Source organism: Beta vulgaris, chromosome 6 (assembly GCF_026745355.1).
Source record: "Beta vulgaris subsp. vulgaris cultivar EL10 chromosome 6, EL10.2, whole genome shotgun sequence".
NCBI classification, from domain to species: domain Eukaryota; kingdom Viridiplantae; phylum Streptophyta; class Magnoliopsida; order Caryophyllales; family Amaranthaceae; genus Beta; species Beta vulgaris.
This window is the reverse complement of record NC_079207.1, coordinates 45,790,287-45,815,375: the sequence shown is the minus strand read 5'-3', so window position 1 is coordinate 45,815,375 and position 25,089 is coordinate 45,790,287. Positions and strand designations below refer to the sequence as shown.

At 34.7% G+C, this 25,089-nt stretch overlaps 3 protein-coding genes across 5 annotated transcripts; 2 read left to right on the top strand and 1 right to left on the bottom strand.

The window, feature by feature from the left end:
- Positions 1–2,541: 2,541 nt before the first annotated feature.
- LOC125498631 (uncharacterized) lies at positions 2,542–5,129 on the top strand. The gene is made up of 3 exons (XM_057395780.1): positions 2,542–4,034; positions 4,148–4,346; positions 4,719–5,129. The coding sequence occupies exons 1-3, from the start codon at positions 2,542–2,544 to the stop codon at positions 5,127–5,129; spliced, it is 2,103 nt and encodes a 700-aa protein (XP_057251763.1).
- Positions 5,130–8,698: 3,569 nt separating this feature from the next.
- On the top strand, positions 8,699–13,212 carry LOC125498632 (uncharacterized). Its single transcript, XM_057396048.1, has 6 exons — positions 8,699–9,222; positions 11,153–11,368; positions 11,737–11,829; positions 11,955–12,059; positions 12,151–12,630; positions 13,151–13,212. Exons 1-6 carry the CDS (start codon positions 8,947–8,949, stop codon positions 13,157–13,159), a joined length of 1,179 nt encoding a protein of 392 aa, XP_057252031.1. The 5' UTR covers positions 8,699–8,946; the 3' UTR covers positions 13,160–13,212.
- Positions 13,213–17,314: 4,102 nt separating this feature from the next.
- On the bottom strand, positions 17,315–20,480 carry LOC104896770 (hypothetical protein). Of its 3 annotated transcripts, none has more exons than XR_790517.4 (3): positions 19,961–20,480; positions 18,938–19,191; positions 17,315–18,470 (listed from the first exon to the last, which is right to left on the bottom strand). XR_790517.4 is itself a non-coding variant. In XM_010683562.4 (2 exons), exons 1-2 carry the CDS (start codon positions 20,348–20,350, stop codon positions 19,033–19,035), a joined length of 549 nt encoding a protein of 182 aa, XP_010681864.2. In that variant the 5' UTR covers positions 20,351–20,480; the 3' UTR covers positions 18,839–19,032. The 3 variants fall into 3 exon arrangements, 1 of the variants encoding a protein (XP_010681864.2); XR_790516.4 differs by having other exon boundaries at positions 17,315–17,669; XM_010683562.4 differs by lacking the exon at positions 17,315–18,470 and having other exon boundaries at positions 18,839–19,191.
- Positions 20,481–25,089: the final 4,609 nt, after the last annotated feature.

The window sequence follows — 25,089 nt, the reverse complement described above, 5'->3', positions numbered from 1 at the left end:
TTCGTTGTGGTTAAGGTATGCCATAAGCAGGAAACACAGAGAAGGAAACTAGATTGACACCAATTAGCTTTACAGACTTCTACATGTCTGTGTCTTTTTTTAAACTTCAGTCACTAGAATAATAAACTTTTTTTTCTTCGGCAAAAGCGTAATCAACTATTCCTGCCTACATTATGGATTCATAGTATTTTTAGCTGTCGTTCTGTAATTCTCTTATGTTGATTAAAGGAGGGCTTTTGGTACCATCATGCAGAGCCAAATTATTTAATGCTGGTTTACTGGATTCCTGAAAGTATTTCTACAATTCCTGCAAATGCTACACATCGCGTAGGAGTTGGTGCTATTGTCTTAACAGAGAACAGAGAGGTAATACTTTGTTCTCCTTATTCTGATATATGTGCAATTGCTTGATCAGTTCATTTCCATAAATCCGTTGCGGCGCTTTCTCCTACATAAACAAATGATGGTCTATATGAGTGGAAATGCTTTTGAAGAATCATTAAATTGTTATTCCTTTCCTTGTACAACGGTATTAGTAGGGCTATCTAGATTGTATGTCAAAAGACTGCGCGCTACTTCCTCGATTCCCCTCTCCCACTTTTTATTTCCTCAGGTTTTCAATGATCTTACTACATTTCTGTCTGTTTACACAAGTTTTCACCATACTAGAGCTTATGAGGACTGTAACCATGACCCTTATTCGTAATTTTGGCTCTTTTGGATGTGTAATTGGCCCCAGTGGGCAGCCCTTTATTGTTCTTATGTAGTAATAGCTTATGCTACTAGTGATCCATAGGTCTACTTCCCTTTTCTCCTTTAGGGTGCCCTTCCCCATCTTCTACCTCTTTTCTAATATCATGTGTTTTATGTGTGTAGCTATCTAGATTGTATGTCAAAAGACTGCTTCCTCGATTCCCCTCTCCCACTTTTTATTTCCTCAGGTTTTCAATGATCTTACTACATTTCTGTATGATCTGTTTGATACTGGCTTTTGTAATTATCTGGTTGTACTCCTTGAATCAACTCTTATATAAAATAAATAAGTTTTGATATTGTTTATCATTTCCAATTCTCTTGAAAATTTGTGTTTTTTATACTCTTTAAGATTTTGATCAGTAAACTATCAAAATTGTTATGATGCCTCTGTTACTTTTTATAATTTTCTCACGTGGAACCCATCAATCCCAAGGTTTATGATTCGAAAAGCAAAGAACATTTTTTTTTCTGGTACGCTTTCAAACATAAATTATCGTAGAACTATTTCTGGACAATAACCATGCAAGCTTCCAAAAGATGGAGTCTGACAGACTGACACTATCTGACTCTAGTAGCCAAGGCTGAGTTACATAAGTTTTCATATATAGTAATATAACTGCCTAAGCCATAAACTACTCCAGCACGAATTGTGTTGCTGAAGTGTGGACATATAGGGTAAATACGCAAAATAAATCAAATAGATAGGGAACGTACATAACAATTCATGTTAATCTAGATATGTTAGGCACTGAGTTCAATTTCTAGATATGTTAGGCACTGAGTACATAACAAGTCATATAAGCAAGAGTATTTCGTTTAGGTCATGTTTTATGTGAACTATTTGAAGATATATGTTCATATTTTTTTTCTTCTTAATATGGTTCTTATTTGTTATCGTATATATTTTTTTTGTAGACATGGATTCTAGTTGGATAGATTTACCAAAAGGCCATCCCGCTTATTATAATGGTTGCATGAAATTCTTAGAGCTTGCTAAAGAGACTCTTGTTGAAGGAAAAACTCGATGCCCATGTAATAATTGCAAGTTAAACAAATGGTTTAAGTTGGAAAAAGTAGGAGGCCATTTTTATTGTACGGTTTTTATAAGAACTACAAAAATTGGATTTTTCATTGTAGTCATCAAGTGGGTAACAACTTAGGGCTCCATAGTGATCAAGCAAAGGGAGTAGGTCGAGATGATATTGATGGGTTACTAAATGCAGCTTTTGGGGTTGGTAGTCCACAATCCACTAACGAACCCCCGTTATTAAATGAGTTAGATTCTGATGACGAAGATATAAATGAGATGCATGAAGAGGTAAATTTTCAATTCGAGGTAGATAATGAATATGTATCAATTAACACCGACCAGAAGAGACAAAGTACAATAGACTCAAGGAAGCTTCTAAAGAGAGTCTATATGAGGGGTGTACTACTTTTTCAAAGCTATCGTTTCTATTGCACTTATTTCACCTTAAGTGTATGTTCCACTGGTCTACTGAGTCTTTTAATAAATTGCTTGAACTTCTATTAGACGCATTTCCTTATATTATGGAGTTCCCATCGTCCTATTACGAAAGCATGAAGATAATTAAAGATTTGGGTTTAGGTTATGAGAAAATCCATGCATGTCCAAATGATTGCATGTTATATTGGGGGGATTTTGCAGACAAAAGTGAGTGTCATATTTGCCACACACCAAGATGGCAAAATGTGAAAGGCAAGCAAGGTGATACAAGTGAGAAAGGTAAAGAAACATGTATGAAGGGGGTGCCAGCTAAAGTAATGCGGTATTTTCCTCTCATCCCTAGACTAAAGAGGCTTTACATGTCATCTAATACTGCAAGAGACATGAGATGGCATTTTGACCGCAAGGACGATAAAATTATCACCCACCCGGCAGATGGAGAGGCTTGGAAAAAATTTGATGATAGATATGAGGAATTTGCTAAAGATCCTCGTAGTGTTAGATTGGGTCTAGCAAGTGATGGTTTTAATCCATATCGTCTTATGAACACTAATTACAGTACATGGCCAGTGATTCTGATTCCTTATAATTTGCCTCCTTGGCTTTGTATGAAGTCATCATCATTTATTTTGTCCTTGATTATTCCTGGAAAATATGGTCCCGGTATCGATATTGATGTTTATTTGCAACCACTAATGCATGAGTTAAAATTGTTGTGGGAAGGTGTAGATGCCTTTGATGTTTATAGTGGAAAAAACTTTAAACTACGAGCATCCTTACATTCCACTATAAATGACTTTCCTGCATATGCTATGTTGTCGGGTTGGAGTACAAAAGGTTATAAAGCTTGCCCTACTTGTGCCAATTCTACTTGTTCATATTATTTTGGTGGTAAAATTGTCTACCCCGGTTCTCGAAAATGGTTACCGATTGATCATCCTTACCGTTCTCAAGCTAATTTATTTGATGGGAAAGAGGAATATGGCCTTGCTCCGGTTCATGCTAGTGGGACAGAAATTTTGAAGCAGCAAGAAGAAGTTAATTATGTTTATGGGAAATCAAAAACGGTTCCTAAAAAAAGAGGGAGAGAAGAAGTTGAGGATGATGAAATTGATAATGATAATGATAAGGTTCTTTGGAAAAAGAAAAGTATATTATTTGACTTGGAATACTGGGAACATAATCTTCTTAGACACAATTTAGATGTTATGCACATTGAGAAGAATGTGTGTGATAATCTCTTAGGAACTCTTTTAGAAACCGACAAGAGTAGAGATGATAAGAAAGCTAGGGAGGCTCTGAAACAAATAAATATAAAATCTCATCTTTGGCTTCAAACGCATCCTAATCGTGTTAAAGAGTATATGCCTCCAGCTTCATACAACATGGATAAAGAAGAAAAAGAACGTTTTTTAAGAGTCTTGAAAAAGCTCAGAGTTCCTGATGGTTATGGATCAAATTTGCAAAGATGTGTGAACATGAAGGAGCGTAAACTTATTAATATGAAAAGCCACGACAATCATATCCTCATGCAAGAAATCCTTCCTGTTGCTTTAAGAGCATCAAATGCCACAAAAGTTATTGATTTGCTTGAGGAGTTGTCGTACTTTTTTAAGAAGATTTGTTCAACCACCATTGATAAAGGAGAGTTAGATACCATTCAGTCAAAGCTTGTCCTGACCCTTTGTAAGATGGAGAAAGAGTTCCTCCCAACATTTTTCACAATTATGGTTCATCTACTAATTCATTTAGTGGATGAGGTTAAACTCGGTGGACCTGTTCATTACAGGTGGATGTATCCTATTGAAAGGTCATTATTTCTAATTTCATATTTTCTTTTAATTTGTTAATTTTTTTATATAAAAATCCATCGTCAAATCTTCTCTTATCTCTTTCATACTCACGATCTTCATATATATTAAGGTACTTGGCCTTTTTGAAATCTCATGTTAGCAATAAAGCACAACCTGAAGGGTCTATAGCCGAAGGGTTCCTTTTATGGGAGACAATTACATTTTGCTCGAGATATTTAGAAAGTGTTGAGACCATGTTCAACAAACCGAAAAGAAATGATGACGGGGTTCCACACATCAATAACTATCTATACAACTCAGGATGTCGCGTAATTGGAAAGAGAGAAAATGTTCGTCTTGATGACAAAAGTTTAAAGCAAGCACATCGCTATGTTTTACTTCATTCAGATGAGATGAAACAAGTGTTTGAGTAAGTACCATTATTGGTTATCTAGTGAAAGTATTAATTATAACTTTAACATATATTTTTTTTTCAAATTCTTAAGTGATTTCCTCAAGTAAAGCGGCAAGAGCATCGAGTGGGCGAAATTGCGGCGAATGAATATAATGAAAATCAATGGAGACTTAACGAATTCTCCGATTGGTTGCAAAACCAGGTTATATGCTTTAAAATTTCGGGTTGCCTTAATTATTTTATATATCAATCAAAGTTTAACTAAATATTTTACCTGGAATTATAGATCCATAACCTAGATGATAACACAGTAGAAGGAAAGCTGAGAAAAGCGTTGGCCGGTGGTTTAAGCAATCGCGGTAAAAGGATGAAAAGCGTTATCATTAATGGATATAAATTTGATACCGTGGATCGTGAACGATTTCGGAAGACACAAAATTCTGGAGTGATGGTTGAAGCCGATGGCCAAGAGTATTATGGAAAACTGAAAGAAATTTTCGAACTTGATTACTATGGTTCATTTAGGGTTGTAATGTTTCGTTGTGACTGGGTTGACATTCGTAGGGGTTTTAAAACATACCCAAGTGGCAGAGTTACTGTCAACTTCTCGAAGTTGATGCACACTGGTCGAAATTTGCATGATGATCCATTTGTTTTCTCTTCTCAAGCAAAACAAGTTTTTTTATGTCGAGGATGAGATACAAAAAGGATGGTTGCACGTAATTAAGACTAAGCCCAGGGACTTGTTTGATATACCCGAGGATGACGAGATTCTAGAATAGAAGGGTTTTGGGTTTTTAGAATTTTATCATTGTTCATTTGTGGATTTATGTTTTGATTTTGGATTCGAGTTATTAACTTTTATTTAATGGTACTACTTTGTCTATTCCACATTTATCTTTCTTATTATTCCTCTATTTGCATTTCCCTCTTGATTTCACTCTATATCTACTTAAAAATTATGTAAATGAATGTGATATGTTGTGGATTATTTTGATTGGGTGAAAGCTTTGCTGAGGATATTGATTATTGATGTCGTATTGTATCGATTTATAGTATAAGCCACTTAATTAGGCTTTGTTGTTAATTTTTTGGTTAATTGCTTCATGCTCTGTTGTTCAGATTGGAGATTATTGTTGTTTTTCCGTGTCTTAAGTTAGCATGTTAATTAAAGGAACTAAGATTGGATTAAAAAAACTTAAGTTCTTGCTATCATTATGGGAAAAGTAAACCATATTATAGGCTTATAGCATAGCTACTATGATGAGAACTCTTTAAACTGTTCTTCGGATAAGTTGGTCGATGGAAATAGAAGTTTTCATATGATACTTTATATAATGAGTTTGTTTGAGTTTTTGACGTTGGCACCTTTGATCTTTTAAAGAACCTCTTCTTTTTCCTAGTAAAGCATATGTACATCAGTATAAACAAGTAATAATGCTTTAAATAGCAGTTTGAGATTTTGTACTGTACAACTCTCTATCTCTTATACATGGCCTCAGGTCTGAGTTTCTTAATGTAGGCCAATTGATCTGTTGGCCTTCAGTTTATTAGCTGGATTAAGGAGAGACCCTCTTCCCCTTGAGCATAGGCTTTAATTGATCTTTAAGTTACCATTATTATATGATATATTCCCATACTGTTGACCGAATTGTTTGGCTTCTATTATCGCTTTATTTTCGTTTCCCAGTTGGTGGTAGTTCATTACTTCAGACTTTAGAGACCATTGTGTTGATTATGCATTATAAAGATACTTTGTGGTGTTGGATTGGATATTTACATATGTCTTGTTCTCTGGATGAATCAAATTTCCCCTAATCTAATCAGTTTCTTTTTCTTCCAACATTTCAGACACTGGTAAGGTTGATTTGGTAATGAATGTGGTTGAGCTGTGAGTGGAGGTTTCTCGGGCTGGTGGTGGAATTTCGAGTGGGTAAGAAAAGATGATGTGATAATGTTATATACAGTCTCCAAAATGATGGTTTTAAAGCTATGTATATGTTTATTCTGAGGCACTATGGTTGCATATGCATTTACAGGATAACAAGTGGCCCTTTGTCAGGTCTAATTGGAAGGTACTATTCTGTTGCTTAGAATTTTTATTCTTTTAATTGATAAAATACATATTTCCTCACATTTAGGCTTACATGCTATAATGATCCTAGAGTACTTCCTAATACTTTTTAATCTTATTCGATACTCTAAGAAAAGAAATTACGTATGCCCTGTACATAACCGAAAAAGTGCATAATTCATATGATAGAGAAAATAATTTGCTCTACTGTTTAAACTATTTAGAATTTCCAGTCTACTTTGGGGGATCCGAAACACTTTACACACCTTATTAGATGTAGTAATGTACCAATGTGTCTGTGTAGATGTCTACAACGTTATTTAAGTCTCTAAATATAGCATCGACACTATTCTTTTCACATTTGAAAATCACATTTCAAGTTTCATTAAGTTCACGTAAAGCCTTTGTGAAACTATTAAAGGTTCACCTAAAGCTGAAAGTGCAATTATTACTAACAAACTTGTAGTCGAATTAGTTTTCTGACATGGTGCTGGAGAAACAAAAACTGGATCTGCTGTGCTAAAATCTTTGGATTCCCTGTAGCTAATAGCTAATAATTTCAAGCTTCAAATTCAATGCATCATACAGGCCGATGCTAGCCTTATCTTTTCCTATCGTCATAATCTGAAGCTATAATCACATTTCCTGACTATGATATGCTTGTCGATAAGTCGAACAGATGGGTCAGATAGGATTCAGATCCAGTAAACTTCAAGTTCAGGTTATTTACTCTTTGGGTGAATTGTTTTAGGTTGTCAAATTCATGCGCATGACCCAGATATTTCGCATTCAGATCAACCGTGACCTGGTATTGCATCTTATTACATGCAGGAGAGTATACAGAAATAAGATGAAGACTTATATTAATCAGCAAAGCTACTCCTGACCTAACTAAATTACAAATTACAGTATTTGGACAGTAGAATCTGTCCCATACAGATGATATAATTCTATATTCAGAATGTTCATAATATATTAGAATATTCAATGGACATCTATTAGACCGTTTTGAGGGTTCATAACAGAAAGAATTCTCAAACTCTTTTCTTTTCTTTTCTTTTTATTCGCTAACGCCTGTGTGTTTCATCACAGTCAAAATGACTAATATTATTTAATCAATAATGTAGATGTAAATTGTAATTTTGCTTCATTTTAAATATTATAGTAGTTTTCAGAAGGGCTTGATCATTATCGTTTTGTCTAGCAGTGATATATTATGACTTATCGAGGGAAGAGAACGAGGGACGTACATGCAGATGACCAGCCCAGTTCATTGTCTTCACAGTCACCAGGTGCTGCTGCTGCACACAACTCTCCTTCGACCGAAAATGCATCAACAAAAAAACAAATCCTTCAATCGCAGCCATATGAGGTTCTTCTAACGTTGAATTTGGACCATTTTGCCCCCAAGTGCCACCACAACAAATCCTTCAATCACACCAAGTGCAACAACTAGCAAACCATTAGCTATATGGAAAAACCCTCCTTGTATCACATCAAAACCGCTCAAAATCCCTCCTGCTTCTTCTACTCATACCCCACCACTCAAGCCTTCTACTATCACATCCAAACCGCTCAAAATCCCTCCTCCTTCTTCTACTCATACCCCACCACTCAAGCCTTCTACTATCACATCCAAACCGCTCAAAATCCCTCCTCCTTCTTCTACTCATACCCCACCACTCAAGCCTTCTACTATCACATCCAAACCGCTCAAAATCCCTCCTCCTTCTTCTACTCATACCCACCACTCAAGCCTTCTACTATCACATCCAAACCGCTCAAAATCCCTCATCCTTCTTCTAGTCATATCCCACCACTCAACCCTTCTACTAATACATCCAAACCGCTCAAAACCTCCTCCTTCTTCTACTCATACCCCACCACTCAAGCCTTCTACTATCACATCAAAACCGCTCAAAATCCCTCATCCTTCTTCTGGTCATATCCCACCACTCAACCCTTCTACTAATAAATCAAAACCGCTCAAAATCCCTCATCCTTCTTCTGGTCATATCCCACCACTCAACCCTTCTACCAATACATCAAAATCGCTCAAAATCCCACATCCTTCTTCTGGTCATATTCGAGCATCTCTCAACCCATCTACTAGTACCCCCCTCAAAATCCCTTCTAATTCCTTTGATCCTATCCCACCTAGTAGGTCGCCTTCTAGTCATAACTCCCCTACTATCTCACCTCTTAACCCATCAGAATCCCGTAAGCCAACAAAGCAAAAAGAGGGTGAAGAATCATTAATGAAGTCGAGAACATCAAAATCTGTACGGTCAACATCATATCCAGATTGGCCTTCAAATGTTCAATTTGATACGAAGGAAGAGGTTATGACAAAGGGTAATGTCTTTCCTTGATGGTCTACTAGGATTTTGACTTATATTGGTATCTATTATATCTATTTATGCTATTCTAATATGTTTTTATGCAACGTCATCCCATTATTTATCTCTATGCAGATGCTGAAGGTAACATCACATTGGTGAGTGGTCCTATTCCGACAATCAGTGTGTGGAGTAACAACGGCGTTAAATACTGTGTTGAATTCAACGAGTTTTACCAACCTCTTAGGAAAGGTGGAGATATCTTGGTCAGATTCATTGGTAGCATTGCAAAGGTAGAGACCTACTGTCCAGTTGGAGAAGTGAATTGGCATAACGTCGATAAGAAGCTGAAAGCTATGTTGGTAGAGGAGGTCAAAGTAAGTATATATTTGATTCTTCTTCTTACTCATTTTCGCGCATTTATGTGTGTTAGGTTGGGATTTGGCTGGATTTTATCATGTTTGTGTCATTGTGTGTTTGAGTATGATGGAATTCGTTGGTGTTTTTACTAATTCGTTGGTTTAGCTTATAGTAGCACCGTTGGTACCAATCACAGCATCTGCGTATAACAATGGGACCTGCACCAACTCATGTTATATTTGCACCAACTGTTAATTTTTGAATGAAACAAATACATATAAGAGACAAGTTATATTTGCACCAACTGTTAATTTTTGAATGAAAGAATAACAGTGAGAAATTGTTGGAGGGATGAAATACGACCAGCATGTTATATCCTCGACTACTCTCTGTGTAAAACTCACATGGGCCCTCTTTTATTTCTCTCCATCTCTCTTTTCTCCTTGGCTCCTGTGCCTTCCCCATGTTGCAAGTAAAATTAAACAGAGGGGAAGTAACTAACTGCAAAATGTTCCTCTTATCTGTGCTGCTCACAAAACCTCTTGGAAGAATGAAATGCTGACATTTCGCATTAGATGGACGAGCAACTTGACATTCACATCTTCACTATGAGGTCATTCGCATCAATTTCAGTCTATCTTAAACTTCAGCTGCACTAATTTCCATGTCCATGTAAGAACCAATGACCAGGATGAACACTTAGAGTACCAAATTTTGAAAGCAAATGAGTTAGCTCCAGGACAACATTATTCTTACAAACTACCTCCTCTGAACCAAGAATTACTACTAATGCTGACAAAACTTTGGGACTTTAAAGGGTACAAGCAACTGTAATCAATCATCATGCAGAACCTTTTTCTGTTTTTGGGATGATAAATCATAGAATATCTCATAAACTGAGAAATAGATCCATTTCAAAGCATAAGCTAGCTTAACAATACTATACAGATGTACGAGTTCGTCAAGGTACTATATGATTCTAGGTACCTATCTAACGCAGCAACTAGCTACAAGAATTGTTCTCTATCTTAAAGTTCTCTTTCACCCCTCCGATATGCAGATAATAACAGAACATGTTAAAGCAGCATGATCCTCATACCACATCCAACACATACATTCAGCATGGTTGCATAAACTTAAATGATTTAAATTCTAGAACCAGATTGCATTATGTAATAGTCTCTCTTGATTTTCACAAAGATATTTCTCTAACCAACTCCCTGAATTTCCGCACCCACTAGAGTGACAGTAACTAACCACCTGCCAGCTCACTCTACATTTCAGTATTCTTCCTCCTAGACCTCCTGGTGTAGGTGAACCTGATAGGTGGCCTGGCACGTGATGTAGCATTACCCCCTTCCCACACAGCAAGCTTCTCATTGATTCTTCTAGCCAGAGAGCCCTGTCGGTATGGTTGAAGCTTTAAGTACACATAATCTCCAACCTGAAACTCCAATTTGCGACGGTGTGTGTTCTCCTGAATCTAGACGTCCTAAAACCTATGAAAAACAGATCCAAGCTAGGATATTCTGGTGTTTAGTTGCTCAGTTTATAAGCACAAACTCAGCACCTAGTTTACATCCAATTGAGTACAGTATGTCTTATTGTTGCAACAGAATAAAGACCTAAAAGCAAATTAAAACATGACAAATCAAGTAGTAGCATATAAAACAAAATAGAATTATATGATTAATGCCATCTGTTCTTCTTATACTTGCTACTATACTGTTTTAATATTTAATTGTTCTGACTTATCAATCATAAGCTCTTGCAAATCTTGAAATAACATACTTTGTGCGACTTGTATGATATATTAAGTTCGGGTATCCTGACAATGCCTTCATAATAGTTCTGTTGCTGCCTTCAGAATAACAGTATTTTTTAATTCTCTTTCTTTGGATATGCTTGTAAACGCCTAGGCTCACCCACGATACTATTTTCTTAAAGGAACGCTTTGTAATTCCTGATGGTCCTGAATACGAGAAACAAATCCTCAAGCGTGCTAACAGAAGTTGGAGGCATTTTAAACACGAGCTCAAGTCACATTACTACAAACCAGATGACAAGACTCTCGATGAGATGTGTAATTTGCAGCCACCATACGGAATTACTAGTAATCAATGGATAAAGTTGGTTAAGCACTGGCATTCAGAGCTAGGGAAAGTAAGTTACTTAATAATATTAATTTCTATGGAGTCATTAGTTTACAAATAGCATCATTCAAAAAAGCTGACAAGTGATGACATAATTAATTTTATCTTATGGTAATTGGTTTGATCATTTTTGTATGCTGTATGTACCATATCATTCCAATCAAGTCTATAAATAGCCAAAACGGTATAGCTTGTTTCATACTCAGCAGAACACACAATCTTCTATTCTTCTATAGATTATGACTAACTGTATGAATGATTGAATGTACACATGCATGCATATTACATACACTGAACTAGTGAAGCTAATGATTGACATTTGATAAATCTTTGTTCTGTATTTTTGATAAATATTTTTTTTCTTTAATATGAGTGCAGAAATTGTCAGAAGCTGGGAAAGATGCACGAGCTTCCCTAAATCAACTTCACAGATGTGGCTCCAAGAGCTTCGCAAACAAGCAAGCTGATTATGTATGATTCATGAATATTAACATAAATATATATATATATCTAGGAAAAATCTTTTTGGAATATATATATGTAACTAATCTTGTAGAAATTTTCTATGATTGTTTTTACATTTAAAAAATTATTAGGAGGATGAGCATGGAGAAAAAATGAGTTTATTAACTCTTTGGAAAAAAGCTCATATTGGAAAGGATGGAAGCTTTCTACCAGACACACTCACAGAAGAATTTATGGTATAAGTACAGATTAAAATAAAATAATAAGCGTGCTTCCGTTTATTGTAAACTAATACTTCTTATATTTTATATCTTAATATTTGTGTAGGATGATGCATATGCCAAGTTTGAATCATTGAAGCAAGCAAACCCTTCCAAGTCTGACTTAGAACTTGAAGATGAAGCTTTTGAGCACACCATGTATGATGGAGAGATTCCCAAACGTCCCGTAGGTTATGGACTTGGAGTTCGAAAGGGGGACATTTACGGGGTGCATGGTGTCCTGAAGAAGCAAGGGTGTGGAAGAGTTCGAAAGACGGCCGTGTTCATGGAGAATGATAAAGAAGAATTGTCCACTCTGAAGAAGGAAAATAGATTGTTGAACACCCAAGTCCAAGAGAACAAAGAAGAAGTGTCTGTTCTCAAGAAGGAAAATAGCTTGTTGAAAGCCAAAGTTCAAGAGAACAACTCTCTGCTCAAAACTCTTGTTGGACAATTTTCTCAACTAGTAGGTAAAGTTCGTAAAGGAGAGGCTTCAATGCACCTTTTAGATTGTGCACAAGCAGTCTTGGAAGTGACAAACCAAAAGGTACCTTCCTACTTTCAAACTTTATCTAAATTCCCCTTCCTTATGAATGAGCTAATGTACCAAGCAAGAAAGTTTCTGCCCAGAGTACAGCCCTAGTACTATAACCTTTATCTTTTTTATCAGATACATTATTTTCTTCTTTGACATCAACATTGATAAGTTGCTTGAGTTTTACATGATCATTCTTCTGATCTGAACCTTTCGAGGCGGTTGCACGCAGCATTTACTTTACTCTTGTTTATACTGAAGAGGATTGAGAATTATTGGCTGCAAATCTGTGAACACGCACCCATCTATCTGTTTTAATTTTATCTTTAGTTTGTAGTATTACATGACAGTATATTGAAACAAATATGTGGCTATCTAAGTGAGTTTTTTATTTTTCTGTTTTTGAAATGGATTTGAGTTAATTCCGTTTGCAGTCTCTCATTTCTCCTGCCACCAATTGGGATAATAACACAAACTGGGAGTCAACAGCTTGGTTTTTTTTAGGGTGTCTAATGTTTATAATGATGGCCAGGGATGCTGACAGCTTAATGAAGTTTAGGACATGTGAATGGCCTTACTGATATGCTGGATGTCACTTGATCTAAACATGTTACTGTTTTTCCTAAGGGATGAAACAGTAGTTTGATGTTATTCTAGGAGGGTAATGTTTATGAAGTTGGAGAATTTTGATATGGAAATTGATTTTGCTAGCGCCTGTAGATGGAGACAGCTTATCTCATGAGACTTGAGTTCTTTTGTTGTCTTTGTTTCTTCTTTATTCTTCTCTAGAGCTATGCACTCTTATGTGATTCTTCTTTATTTAGTAATTAGAAAGTTTAAGACATGGAATGAGTAGAAATTCATATATAGTGATGCCTGAACATTAAATGAAACGAGAGTGGAGTGGTAAGAAACACGAATGATGGTGCTGGACTTTCCATGTGATGCTTTTAAGGTCATCTCATGGCGCTCTGCACACTTTGCCATAATCATCTCTCTACCTGGTCACTTTTCACAACCTTCATCTTTTTTATCAGCCAGATACATTATTTTCTTCTTTAATTTGACATCAATCATTACTATCGTACTGATTATATTGTCTTTTTTTTCTCCTTTTGAAGGTACTCGAAAATAATGAAGGTGCAAAAGATCAAGAACGGATGGCTTCAAAGTAGCTACTATCGTATCGTCATCTATTTTACTAGCGCGCTAGATCTTATTAGTTAGCTTATTTTCAAGGTTACTTCACTTTGGATATTTTTATTAATTAGCTAGACTTAACTACGACATACAATTTGCAATTATGTTTGTAGGGATTTTAGTTATCTTAGTATATTTACATTTATAATATATTGATCAAAGTATTTTTTTTTTTTTACCTTAATATATATATATATCTTCAAGTTTATAATGTTTGTTATAATTTATTCTAGAGTAAATATACGTACATATATATGTGTGTGATATATATATATATATCTATATATATATATTTTATTATATTATATATATATATAATTCGGAAAAATAGCAAAAGGGACTACAAAAACGAAAATACATTTTATAGTCATCATGAAATTTTGCCAAATAATTAAATATTAAAATTTAAATCCAACTTCTCTTTTAACGACGCCAAAAAGCGTCCAGATTTAGAGGCAGCAAGGTGCTGCGAGTCAACGGGAACGGTGACGCTTTTACGCGACGAGACAATTGGGGACTATGTTAGGCGTCGAGAATGGCGACGCTTTTACGTGTCGTAAAATACCTACTCAATTGACGCAACGCTTTTAGAAAGCGTCGCAAGCAAATTTAGCGACGCTTTTTGGCGTCGCCAAATGGATTAAAAAGCGTCGCGATAACACTCCTTTTGTAGTAGTGATTGTAAAATATTTTTGGCCAGTTCAAGTCCAAATGAGATGGTCAAATGAAAAAGGTAAAAAAGATTTCCAAATCATAAACGGGCTCAAGTCGATAAACTTCAAGTCCATGAAGGAATCTTCATTCCCTATAAATAGACATCATCTCCTTGAGTTGAGGGGACCGAAAAATCATCATTCTCAAGAGCTCATATAATTCTCTTGGAATTCTCTACAAACAGTCAATAAGCACACCACATCCGTGTCGACAATTCAGATACACTCAAACACATTCGAGCGGAATTCAAGCTTTTGTCACCTCTCATTCGAATACATTAAAACATATTCGATTGAGATTCAAACATCTATCAGCCTTGATTCAAATACACTCAAATAAAACTTCAGCTCAGGTTGACATTGACAAAATGTGATTCCACACTCAAACTCATGTTGAAGTTGACAAAACGTCATTCTACACTCAACTCCATGTCGACATCAACATGTGTCACTCTCCATCTACAAAACAGAATCAGAGGATTTAGTTTGTTTTTAAATTATAATATTGGACTCAATACATTTATTGAAATAAAATTTCTTGTTACTTTGTTTCTCGTCTTAGTAATTTTGACTCAAAATTTGTATATAGACTCTTTGTGTTGGTCTACACACAAGAAGTTGTACTTTTGATGCAATTGACCACTTTTAATAATTATGGTGATGTGTTGTGACAAGTGACAACTAGTACTGCTTGCCATATTCCAACAGGAGGAGAATAAGGGTAAACTTTGAATACTTGAATTGGTACAGAGTTTATGGTTTCAAAATCAAAGTGTGGATCGAGTGCTCAACGAAGAAAATGTTGTTATATACGTGGCCTTAATAAATTTTATAAAAATTATTTGTTTCTATTTATAATTATAGTTATTTGGAACTTTATTACTGTTTGATTTGTTCTTTATCTAAAAATTTAAAAATGTTATCATTACCAAAAAGGAAGAATATTGTTGACCCCTTACGGCCCGTTTGGTAGTTGGTCATAAATGGTGGTAATGGAAATGAATTTGTATGTAAATTTGTGAAAAATATCATAGTCAATTCCCATGGTAATGCTAATTTATCCTAAAGTGTCAACTTTCCTTCTTGAATTTTCATTCTCATCCAATACCACCTTGTAGTTGGTAATGAGTGGTAATGAACATTGCTTCCCGCTTGGAGACAAAAACACAAAGGAGGTGAGATTGCTTTCCCATGGAGAAAAAATGCCTCCCCATGTAGATTTTAAGGGTGTTTCCCTAATAAAATTACACTTAAAATTCATTCTCATTACTACAGTTTATTAACGACTATAAAACGGGTAGTTAGTGTTTTAAATATGACCAGCAAACTTATACCTAATGGTTTTAATTTGTGTAAAAGTTAGTCCCGAAGACCCGAAGTTAAAATAAATAAGAGGGGATAATTTTGCATTATGAGCTCCTAAGAGATGAAGTGGAGTTTTAGAGTTGGAAGTGCACCTAAGTTCCAATTTCCAAAGGTGGAATATATCTTGAAGAATCTTATACGAGTCCAATGCATTAGTGGATAAAAAAGAATTAATTCAAGTGTGAGTTCTAGAAGCAGGTTCCTGTGTGTGATGGTTACTAAATTTCTACGGGAATTTATGAACGTTTGTTGGAACTCAAGATCAAGCATCAGAGTTGAATCTTTTAAGTGCGTAGACATGAATGCTAAAAATATAAGTTAATTTCTAAGATGTAAGTATTTATTATTATGCTAAGGAAAGTGTTGTAGAATATCAGGAACTTATTAAGTATGACTAATTTATTAAAGTAATTTACAGAAAATATTTGTAAAAATATTTTTTTATATTAAGTTTTTGATTTTTTTTTCCAACAAAACATCTTTTACCATGTTTCCTGGTTTTACTCTAATAACTAGTTGTAGAAAAAAGTTTCATTTATAAATATAATACTTTATGATAATAGAACTAAATACAACTTAGCCTAGTGGTTAAAACTTTAGTATATGTATTTGAGGTCTTGGGATCAAAGCCTATACTATGCAATTTCTTAATTTTTTTTATTGTACATGAATTACATGAACTAAAACTCCCTCGCGAGAGCGCCACGTGGCACAATTTCTTGTTTTCGCACGCCTTTTAATATATTTGTATAGATGTTAAGGTTTCGTCAACCACGAATTCTTGGGTATAACAACTCATAAACTGCCGTTTGTTTTTTAAGAAAAAAAAAACTCAAATGATATGAGATTCAAGTCAATATTTGTATAGTCCATGACATGCTTGTTGAGGTCATTATACACGTTATACAATAAGTTAAGAACTTAAGACGCACTCATTAGCGAAGTTCCCTAAGATTCTCTAACAAACTCACTACCACTAAAGTTTTAGTTACGCTGGTAGTTAGTGGAGAGAAACTAGGTGAAAGCTCTTAAGGAAGCTTTCCATATAGATAAAGGAAAATTCCTACCAAACAAACAACAAAGAACATCAAAAGCAAAATTGAGCCAAATTTTTTTTCTAATTCATATATTCTTAGTCAGTTCCTAATATTGTACTTAGCGTCTAAACACTTGAACTTTTATATCATTCAAAGAGTTGAGTTGGGAAACAGTTGTCGGAACTCTTACAGGCTTAGAGTTAAGTCGAGAATATATAGAGAAAGAGTACCACTCTAATTGTGGGAATTCTAGTGGGGACGAGTTGAAGTTCTGAGTGAAACTTGCGAGTGTTGGAGTTTCGAGGTGATCTTACATATATAATAGGTTGTAACAAAGGTGTTTCCCTATTATAGTGAAAAGATTAAATTCAGATGACGTCATTGTTTTTATTCTTGTATAGAGACAAGAATTTTCTATGTGAAAATCTCTCTTGCATTCTCATTCCTTCAATCTTTCTAACTCAATGCAAAAAATGTATCGATTAATTACCATATAAGCTACAACTACAATTCACCCCCCTCTTGTAGTATTCCATCTAGTGTAACATGGTGGATAACATTATCATGACAATGGCTTCTCAGAGGAGTTATAAACGGCAACAATTTCACGAATCCAAAAGTCAGTTCTTAATTTCTTTCTTGTCTGCACGTATCTTCAGCGCTGAATGTCATATTTGCAGCAGATTTTTAGCTAGCAACACAGCCAGATTACCTCACCCTAGCTCGTTTTAATTTTCTGCAAACACCGAGGCAGTAAATGATAAATATGCAAAATCAGAACACATACAAATATACTGCACAACTATGTTAGTAATCTTCCCCGAAATGTTATCCAGCCAAATTCCATAATTCACTTGGATAGATTGCTCCTTAGGCTCTGTTACTGTCACCTTCAAAAGAACTTTGTAAGAGAAATTAGTTCAGGAGTCCAACAAGACTATTAGTTCTGATAAGAGTTGCAGTTACGCTGACATTGACTAACTGCAAGTGCCAAAGTGTTGCAATTGCTGTCTCAAACACTCCACCCACCACCCACCCCCAAAAAGAAACAAAAAAAACAGCCCAAGTCACACATGTCTGCAGCAACCGTATCTAATTTGAACAGCCAAAATGAAAGTAGTCTCCAGTCATTGCACATCTTTGCTGGTCTGCACCAAATTCCCTTTAAATATCAGCATATTACATCCATTCCAACAAGCCCCAGCCACAGCCTTAAACTTCTTTGCACCTCCTTGAAATCCTTGCTTCTTAATCAAAATTGCAAACCGATCCTTCCTAGAAGAAAAAGCCCCATCCAACCCCTTCTTATCAGCGCCACATCTAACCCACTTTTTACTTGCAAGAGGACATTACAGAACAGTGTGCACATCAGTCTCCTCAAGTGCATCATAAATTCCTCAATTCGTGATACAATGCTAAGCGCTTCACATTTTGTTATTATTATTATTTAGCAGCCATGATCTTGCCACATTTTCCATCCTAAATGGTGGATTCACCTCAACCATGTTACTTCAAATCCTCATATCATGTTAATTACCTGTAGGATACTCAACAATACAACAAAGATATGGATTTCTGTATCAACACTTCAAATTTTCACCCTCACACCTCAATTGATTTGAATCACAAATTTGATATTCGTAGCAAGTAAAGTATAAACTGCCTACAATTAACCTGATTGCCTTTTTCTCTTATGAACTTGCAAGCTTGTTTGAATCGTAAACATATCTGATGTCATCAATATTGTTTTAGAATCAGCCAAATATCTATGTAATATGTAGTGCACAACTCATTAGACTTTGTGATTAAGCATGCATACATGGTGTTTTTCTAGTTTTGAACTGTGAATTAGCACTAATCCAGCTAAAATAAATACAAAAAAAAAAAAAATTGTACAGCACAACAAACTGGAAACATTTATTCATAAGAAACTTCTGGAAACACATAAATACATCTCTATTTACGAGGCACTAATTTCATGTAGAATCACTAATTTTGACTAACCTGATGCCTACCGAAAGCCAACCATTCTAGTAACTCAACACTTGATAAGCCCATAAACAACAATCACCACCAACACTCCAAAAGCCAAGCAATTCTCAATCATCACACAGGGATGCCATAAGTTCACGAGGTGAATGCCAAATTGGCAAATTAAAGAAACGTTGATTATTCTTTTCCTCTTGGGCATTACACAAGGAATCTGCAACATCACAAAGCTGCTCAAAGCTGCGTATAATTGCCTCCTGTGCTTCCACCTAAAACGCACCAAACAACCAGATTTAGTAGCAACACACATAAACATAATTTCTTCGTTAGGCACTACATAAAAAGCACTACCAACACACACCCACATCACAAACTGAAAGCCAATTGATCCAAATTCAAAATCACATGGCATTTCTCTAAGGTTGAAGGTTTACATTTTGTTCCATAATTCCAACTACAAGCTAGCTAATATGATGGCTTAACTTCTTCGAAAAACTGCAGCGTTAATTAGTGGCTTAACTTCTTCAAATTTGATTAGTGGCTGTAAATGGACACACAATACCATCTCAACGCGATATGAATTCCAATAATTTATAACTTTCCTGGTAATTAAACATCTTACCATATCTAAACTATATAAGAAGCAAGCAGTCTCCATCAAATCCGAGTAACCTATTGTTTCCTAGTAGGCATAGAGAGAAGAAAAATATAAGAATATTTCTTCTCGAGCGTCGTTCTGGTCATCTCCCAGATAAATGAAGCAACATATACCTTAAATCTCGAAGTGTATATTCAACAACTACGACAACAAATCTAGATTTTACATCTTTACAACGATATATTAGTGGCATCTTAATTACAAAAAAAAAAACAATGTAATTCGATATACAAAACTTTCTCATCTCACAGATAAACAAGGAATTCCTCAAATTGACGTTGTACTCCTAGACCCGGAACTGAATCTCCTCTACATTAGTCGCTCTCAAACACCAGAAAGAACAAAAGAAATCATAAGGCACACACAAGACCAGAAATTACCTGCAAAAGAAGCTCATCAACCAAAGAGCCAGAAGAATTTGCGACGGAAACAACGGATTGAGACCCTTTATTAGCCGATCTTTGAAGCTTCTCTCCCTCTCTCTCCTCCGTTTGTTTCTCCTCAACTTGTTCAGACATACTTTCTTCCATTGTCTTTAAGGTGTTCGACAAATTTTCCCAGAGAATAATTTCTGTCTGGTATTTTTCCTTTATTTTGAGCAAAGCAGCGCGTTTTCTTTTTCGTTTCTCCTTGATTGCAAGGGTAAGATCTGGTTCGGGATCTGCAGCACGAGCGAAGGAAGTGCGGTCTAAGCGACGTTTCTTGCGCTTGTAGACGAAGCCATCGTCGTTGACGACTTCCCACTCGTCGGAGTCCCAATTTGCTGCCATTGAAAAAAGCGGGAAAGCTCTCAACGCAGAGGATAAAAAAGTTTAAAACAACAATTCACACTGAATAATCCAAGAATTGACTGCTGGATCTCACACATCAATCAAAGTTAGAGTTTATCCGGTGACATTTTCGTAATAAACTTAAAAAGAGTTGCTTAGTCTTCTATGGTGGTAATTAAAGAGAAGGTCTAATTTTAATATAAAAGTAGATCTAGTCACTAAATGAATTAAACTATTTACCGAAAGAAATTAATCTAGTCACAATTGGGCTAATTCTCTTTTTAATATTAGGTTTACTATTGTCTAATTTTAATTTAAATGTAGACGGTCTCTTACAAAACATACTCTAATTAGAGGGGTCAAAAACATACTGAACCCGTGGATTAGACTAAAACTGACTCGACATGAATTTGCTAGAGGGTTAGTCTCTATATCTGACTGAAACTTGACACGAGATCAACCATACATGATCGGCACCCAACAAAATCATATATTAACCCGACCTACCACCGACTTAAATTCAAACCTGTTACTGATTCAACATGGTAATCCAGGATCCAAATCTAATCGTAACCCAACTTGAAGTTAAATTCGAATTTTGGATTAGTACAATTTGATTCTGGCCAATCTGAATTAAACTCGAATTCGATTCAACCAGATAAAATAAGATATGGCCGATTTGATCCAATTTCCCAAACCAACGTATTTCGACGACTAAACCCAACAAAATTAAATAAATTCAATTATTATTCTGTATCAAGAAAAGCATTTAAGTAAGTTAATTTTATCTTTTACCAATTATATATGTCATTCCTTTAAAATTCAATTGACATGACTAACATTTATAAATATGATTAAATTGCCTTTTAACTTTAATACATACTTAAACATAAACATACATAATGATATTGAATAATTGATACATTTTTTCTGCAATATTCCCAATAAATTTGTTAAATTATTGTTCCTATGAATTTAGATAGACATAACAAACATATATAAATATAATTATATTTCTCTTTTAACTCAGATGGATAAAGTAGATAGTATTGACAAATTTTTAGAATATCTTACTCACCCATCTTAGTAAATATATAAGTGTGTTTTTATTGTCTATGTGAGATGAGCACGTATTTGACTAATTCATTATAAATGTTTTATCGAAAAATATACAAGAATGTGTGAATACCTTTGAGATCTACATTACAATAAGTAAAAAGTTAGTTAAAAAGGAATTAAATTAGAATTGACCCTCCGAATTGTACTTTTATGGCCTGAGTCTTGTATAACGATTTGTAAGATGAGCAATCTTGAAGCTTAAAATGTGAAATATGAAGGTATGAATGTATTTGAATGTGAATCTGAGTGTTTGAATATATAGCTACGTATATGTAGAAGTCGTACAACATTGGGAAAAGTCGTTCGAAGAAACAAGTCATTAGTATGCAAACGAAACTGAAAAAATTGCGAAAACATAAGGAAACAAATGCGCATCTGGCGAATGCACAATGTCTTTTTTAGGTCGTTTTTTATTATCTTAAGATCCTTTTTTATCCTTTAGTAAAAATCTATCCTTTGAAATCTAAAATCATCTATATTTAGGAATAAAAATATGATTTCAAAATATAGTTTAAAATTAATTATGAAGAATAGTTAATACTTCCTGTGTTTCTTAATAAGTGCAATATAGAGAAAGTGGTGGAATATCAACAAATATAGAGAGAAAGTTGAGACCATAATAAAGTAGAGTAATTCAAGTAATAAAGCAAAAAAATTATGGTCCACTCATGCTTTTTGATGGCATATTATTTGTAACAATACTAAACTTTTATACCATTTTTAGCTTGGTTGCACTTATTGTAACTATTCCAAATAAGGAAAGTGTTGTACTTATTAAGAAAGGGAGATAGTATTAAGATATTAAAAATACAATTAGTTATTATGAATAATTAATTGGGCCTTTAACTTGGGTTTGGATTTAACAAATAGACTTTATATTTTCAAAATATTTTTGGGCTTAACTTGTTCGATTGGTCTTTCTATGGATCGGACCAATTAGGATGACGGTATGTTTCATTATTGGATATTCAATGGGGAGACATTGCTTTGTATCTACAGAAACCCCCACTTTGACCGAGGTTCAAGAAATTGAAAGTCAATGTAGCATGTGTCGGGACGAAAAACAATTCTAAACACTCTGCAATTTAGAATTGTTCTATATTTTGTCAGTTTTTAGAAAGCAAATTTAGTATGCAAAACAATAACTACAAGGAATTTGATTACCTACAGGAAAAGATATTAGCATATAGGTGCAAACAACTCAGATAAGGCATGTAATGATGCAATAATGCAAACTTAGACTCTCTAAGGATGCATGAGACACTATTCAAGGATGAGGATTATGCATAACTAAAGTATGAATGAAATTTCGTGCAAGGTCGGGGCTACAAGGCAAGGCAAGATGAAATGTAATGCAAGTTCAGGGTTATGTAAGATTTGAAGGTCTAGATAGGTAGAAAGATAGAATGATTTTCAAGAACTGTTTTGGCGATGAATCGGAGTTAGTAGGTGATATTAACAAATAACAACTCTTCGGGAATCTAAGCTATAGAAACCACCACATATATAGGAAGCACCCACTTCGGGTAAGCTTGTCTTCAATAAGATACTCTAAGTCTAGACTAGAAGTCATTTCTTGTGAATTGAGCGTTCAAAGATCCATTCAAAGTTTCTTCGTTGGGGAGTTGATGCAGGAAAGTCAAATATCGCTAGAGATCATGGAATTATCAGCAAGTATTTTAGGGACAAAGAGAGTTTGGATTGAAAAATAAAAAAGTTGAATTTTGTCACTCACATAAATATAGGTGAGAAAAGGTTTTTGACGTAGTTAGGTTCAGATTCGAGTCTATATCGAATCTAAAAACTAGTATGCTTTGAATTCTAGAAAATCCAATAGTTAGACTTTGATTGATTTATTCTATTGAAGCGGTCATACATCGAGATGATGATTCCTACGTATCCTTGCGAAATCAGACCATTAGTAGTTTTGCATCTGATGTTATTTTTTCTCTTCTTTATGTGCCCAAACTTTTGTCGAGGTCGTACTTTCGGGTTTTCAATTTAGCAAGATTGGACATACCTTGAAGAAGGAGTTAGGAATGGATAAGAAAGTTTGAAAGATTAGAGGTTTGAAGTTGTGATTGGTTGGGTTTTATGGATTTTATAAGTTTTGAGGTTTCGATGTGTTGTATAATATGGGCACTATAAAAGGGGGGGTGAATTATAGTGAGAGAATAAGCTATACTTTTTGCGGAATTAAAAGTTAATTTGGGAATAAAAAATGGGAACACGGGATATTTTAGCGAGGAAAAACTTCCTAGGCCCAGTAGGAAGAAACAACCTCGACCACAAGGGATTTTAACACAACTTTCCACTATAATAGGCCAAAACAACTCTGTTTACAATCCTATAATTACTTTTTCTCTCGAGCCACAACTTAAGTTACTAAACTCAAGTTCCCAACTACAGTTCCCACAACTATCGTTCTTCTCAAACTTCACTCGAAGTTCCTTTCTCTTTCTCTTTCTCTTTCTCTTGCTTCACTAAAAGCTTCTCACACTTACAAGAGTTCACTCAAACCCTTAACTCAAAAATACAATTTGTAAGACAATGGAAGAGTAATAACTCGAATAAAGTAAGTATGAATTCTCTTAGGAAAGGCATTGACTCTTTTGGACAACTAAGAATAATTAGCTAAGTCAGACACAATTTGTTCTAAGGTATAGACGCCTATTTATAGGCAATTCAGACAAGACATAAACTTATCCACTACTTAATCCATTATCCCATGATGTTCATGACTCTAATTAATTAATTAGTTTATTTAAAATATCCCTTGATAAGTAATTAACCCACTTCCTCCACTACTTAACTTAAAACTAAGAAGCAGTAAGTATTACGTGGTTTTAGATACTTGAGGAATAATTAAACTATTTAAATTAATTAAGTCTTGAGAAATAATTAACCAAGCCCACTAACCACTAACTACAAACGTGTAGCAGTAGTTTAGGCGTGATAACAGATTTTTGGGGAGTGAATAAAATATTTACTTTAACTAGATTTTGAAAATTTCTTTAAAAATAAAAATAAGTTGATTAAAAACGAAAATCATTTTTATATGTAGAAAGAAAATCTTTTAAAAACCGGAAAGTATATTTTATTTTCAAAACATAATCTTTTAGTTTAAATAAAATATAAAGATAAGATAAAATTCGGTTAGATATTTATCTTAATAAAATCATAAAATCATTTTAAATCTTTTCCCAACAAACTAATATCAAACTCTCTAAAATAGTGGATCTAGTCAAAACTTCCCTAAAACCTCTAACTAACTTATTAGGCGCACAACAAGTGTTAGGCGCACCACTTAGAAGTTATTCAGGTGTTCTCATAACAGTTTATAAGTATTGTTCCTTAACCTTGTTCCTAACTGTGCCAGGGTCTGTTCCTTTCATGGGAACAGAACCAAGTTCCTTTGAGAATTCACCACAAGCTAAATTGAGCTTTCACTCAACCTTAACATGAAGATAATAAATACACCCTAATGTATTCTAATCTTCACTCCAAGCTTGATACTTCATCACTCGAACATCTTCACTTCGATCTTTGATTAATTCTCCGTTTTAATCTTCAATCAAGTATTCTCTTTGCTCGAGAATGAATTACCTAGCAACAACATA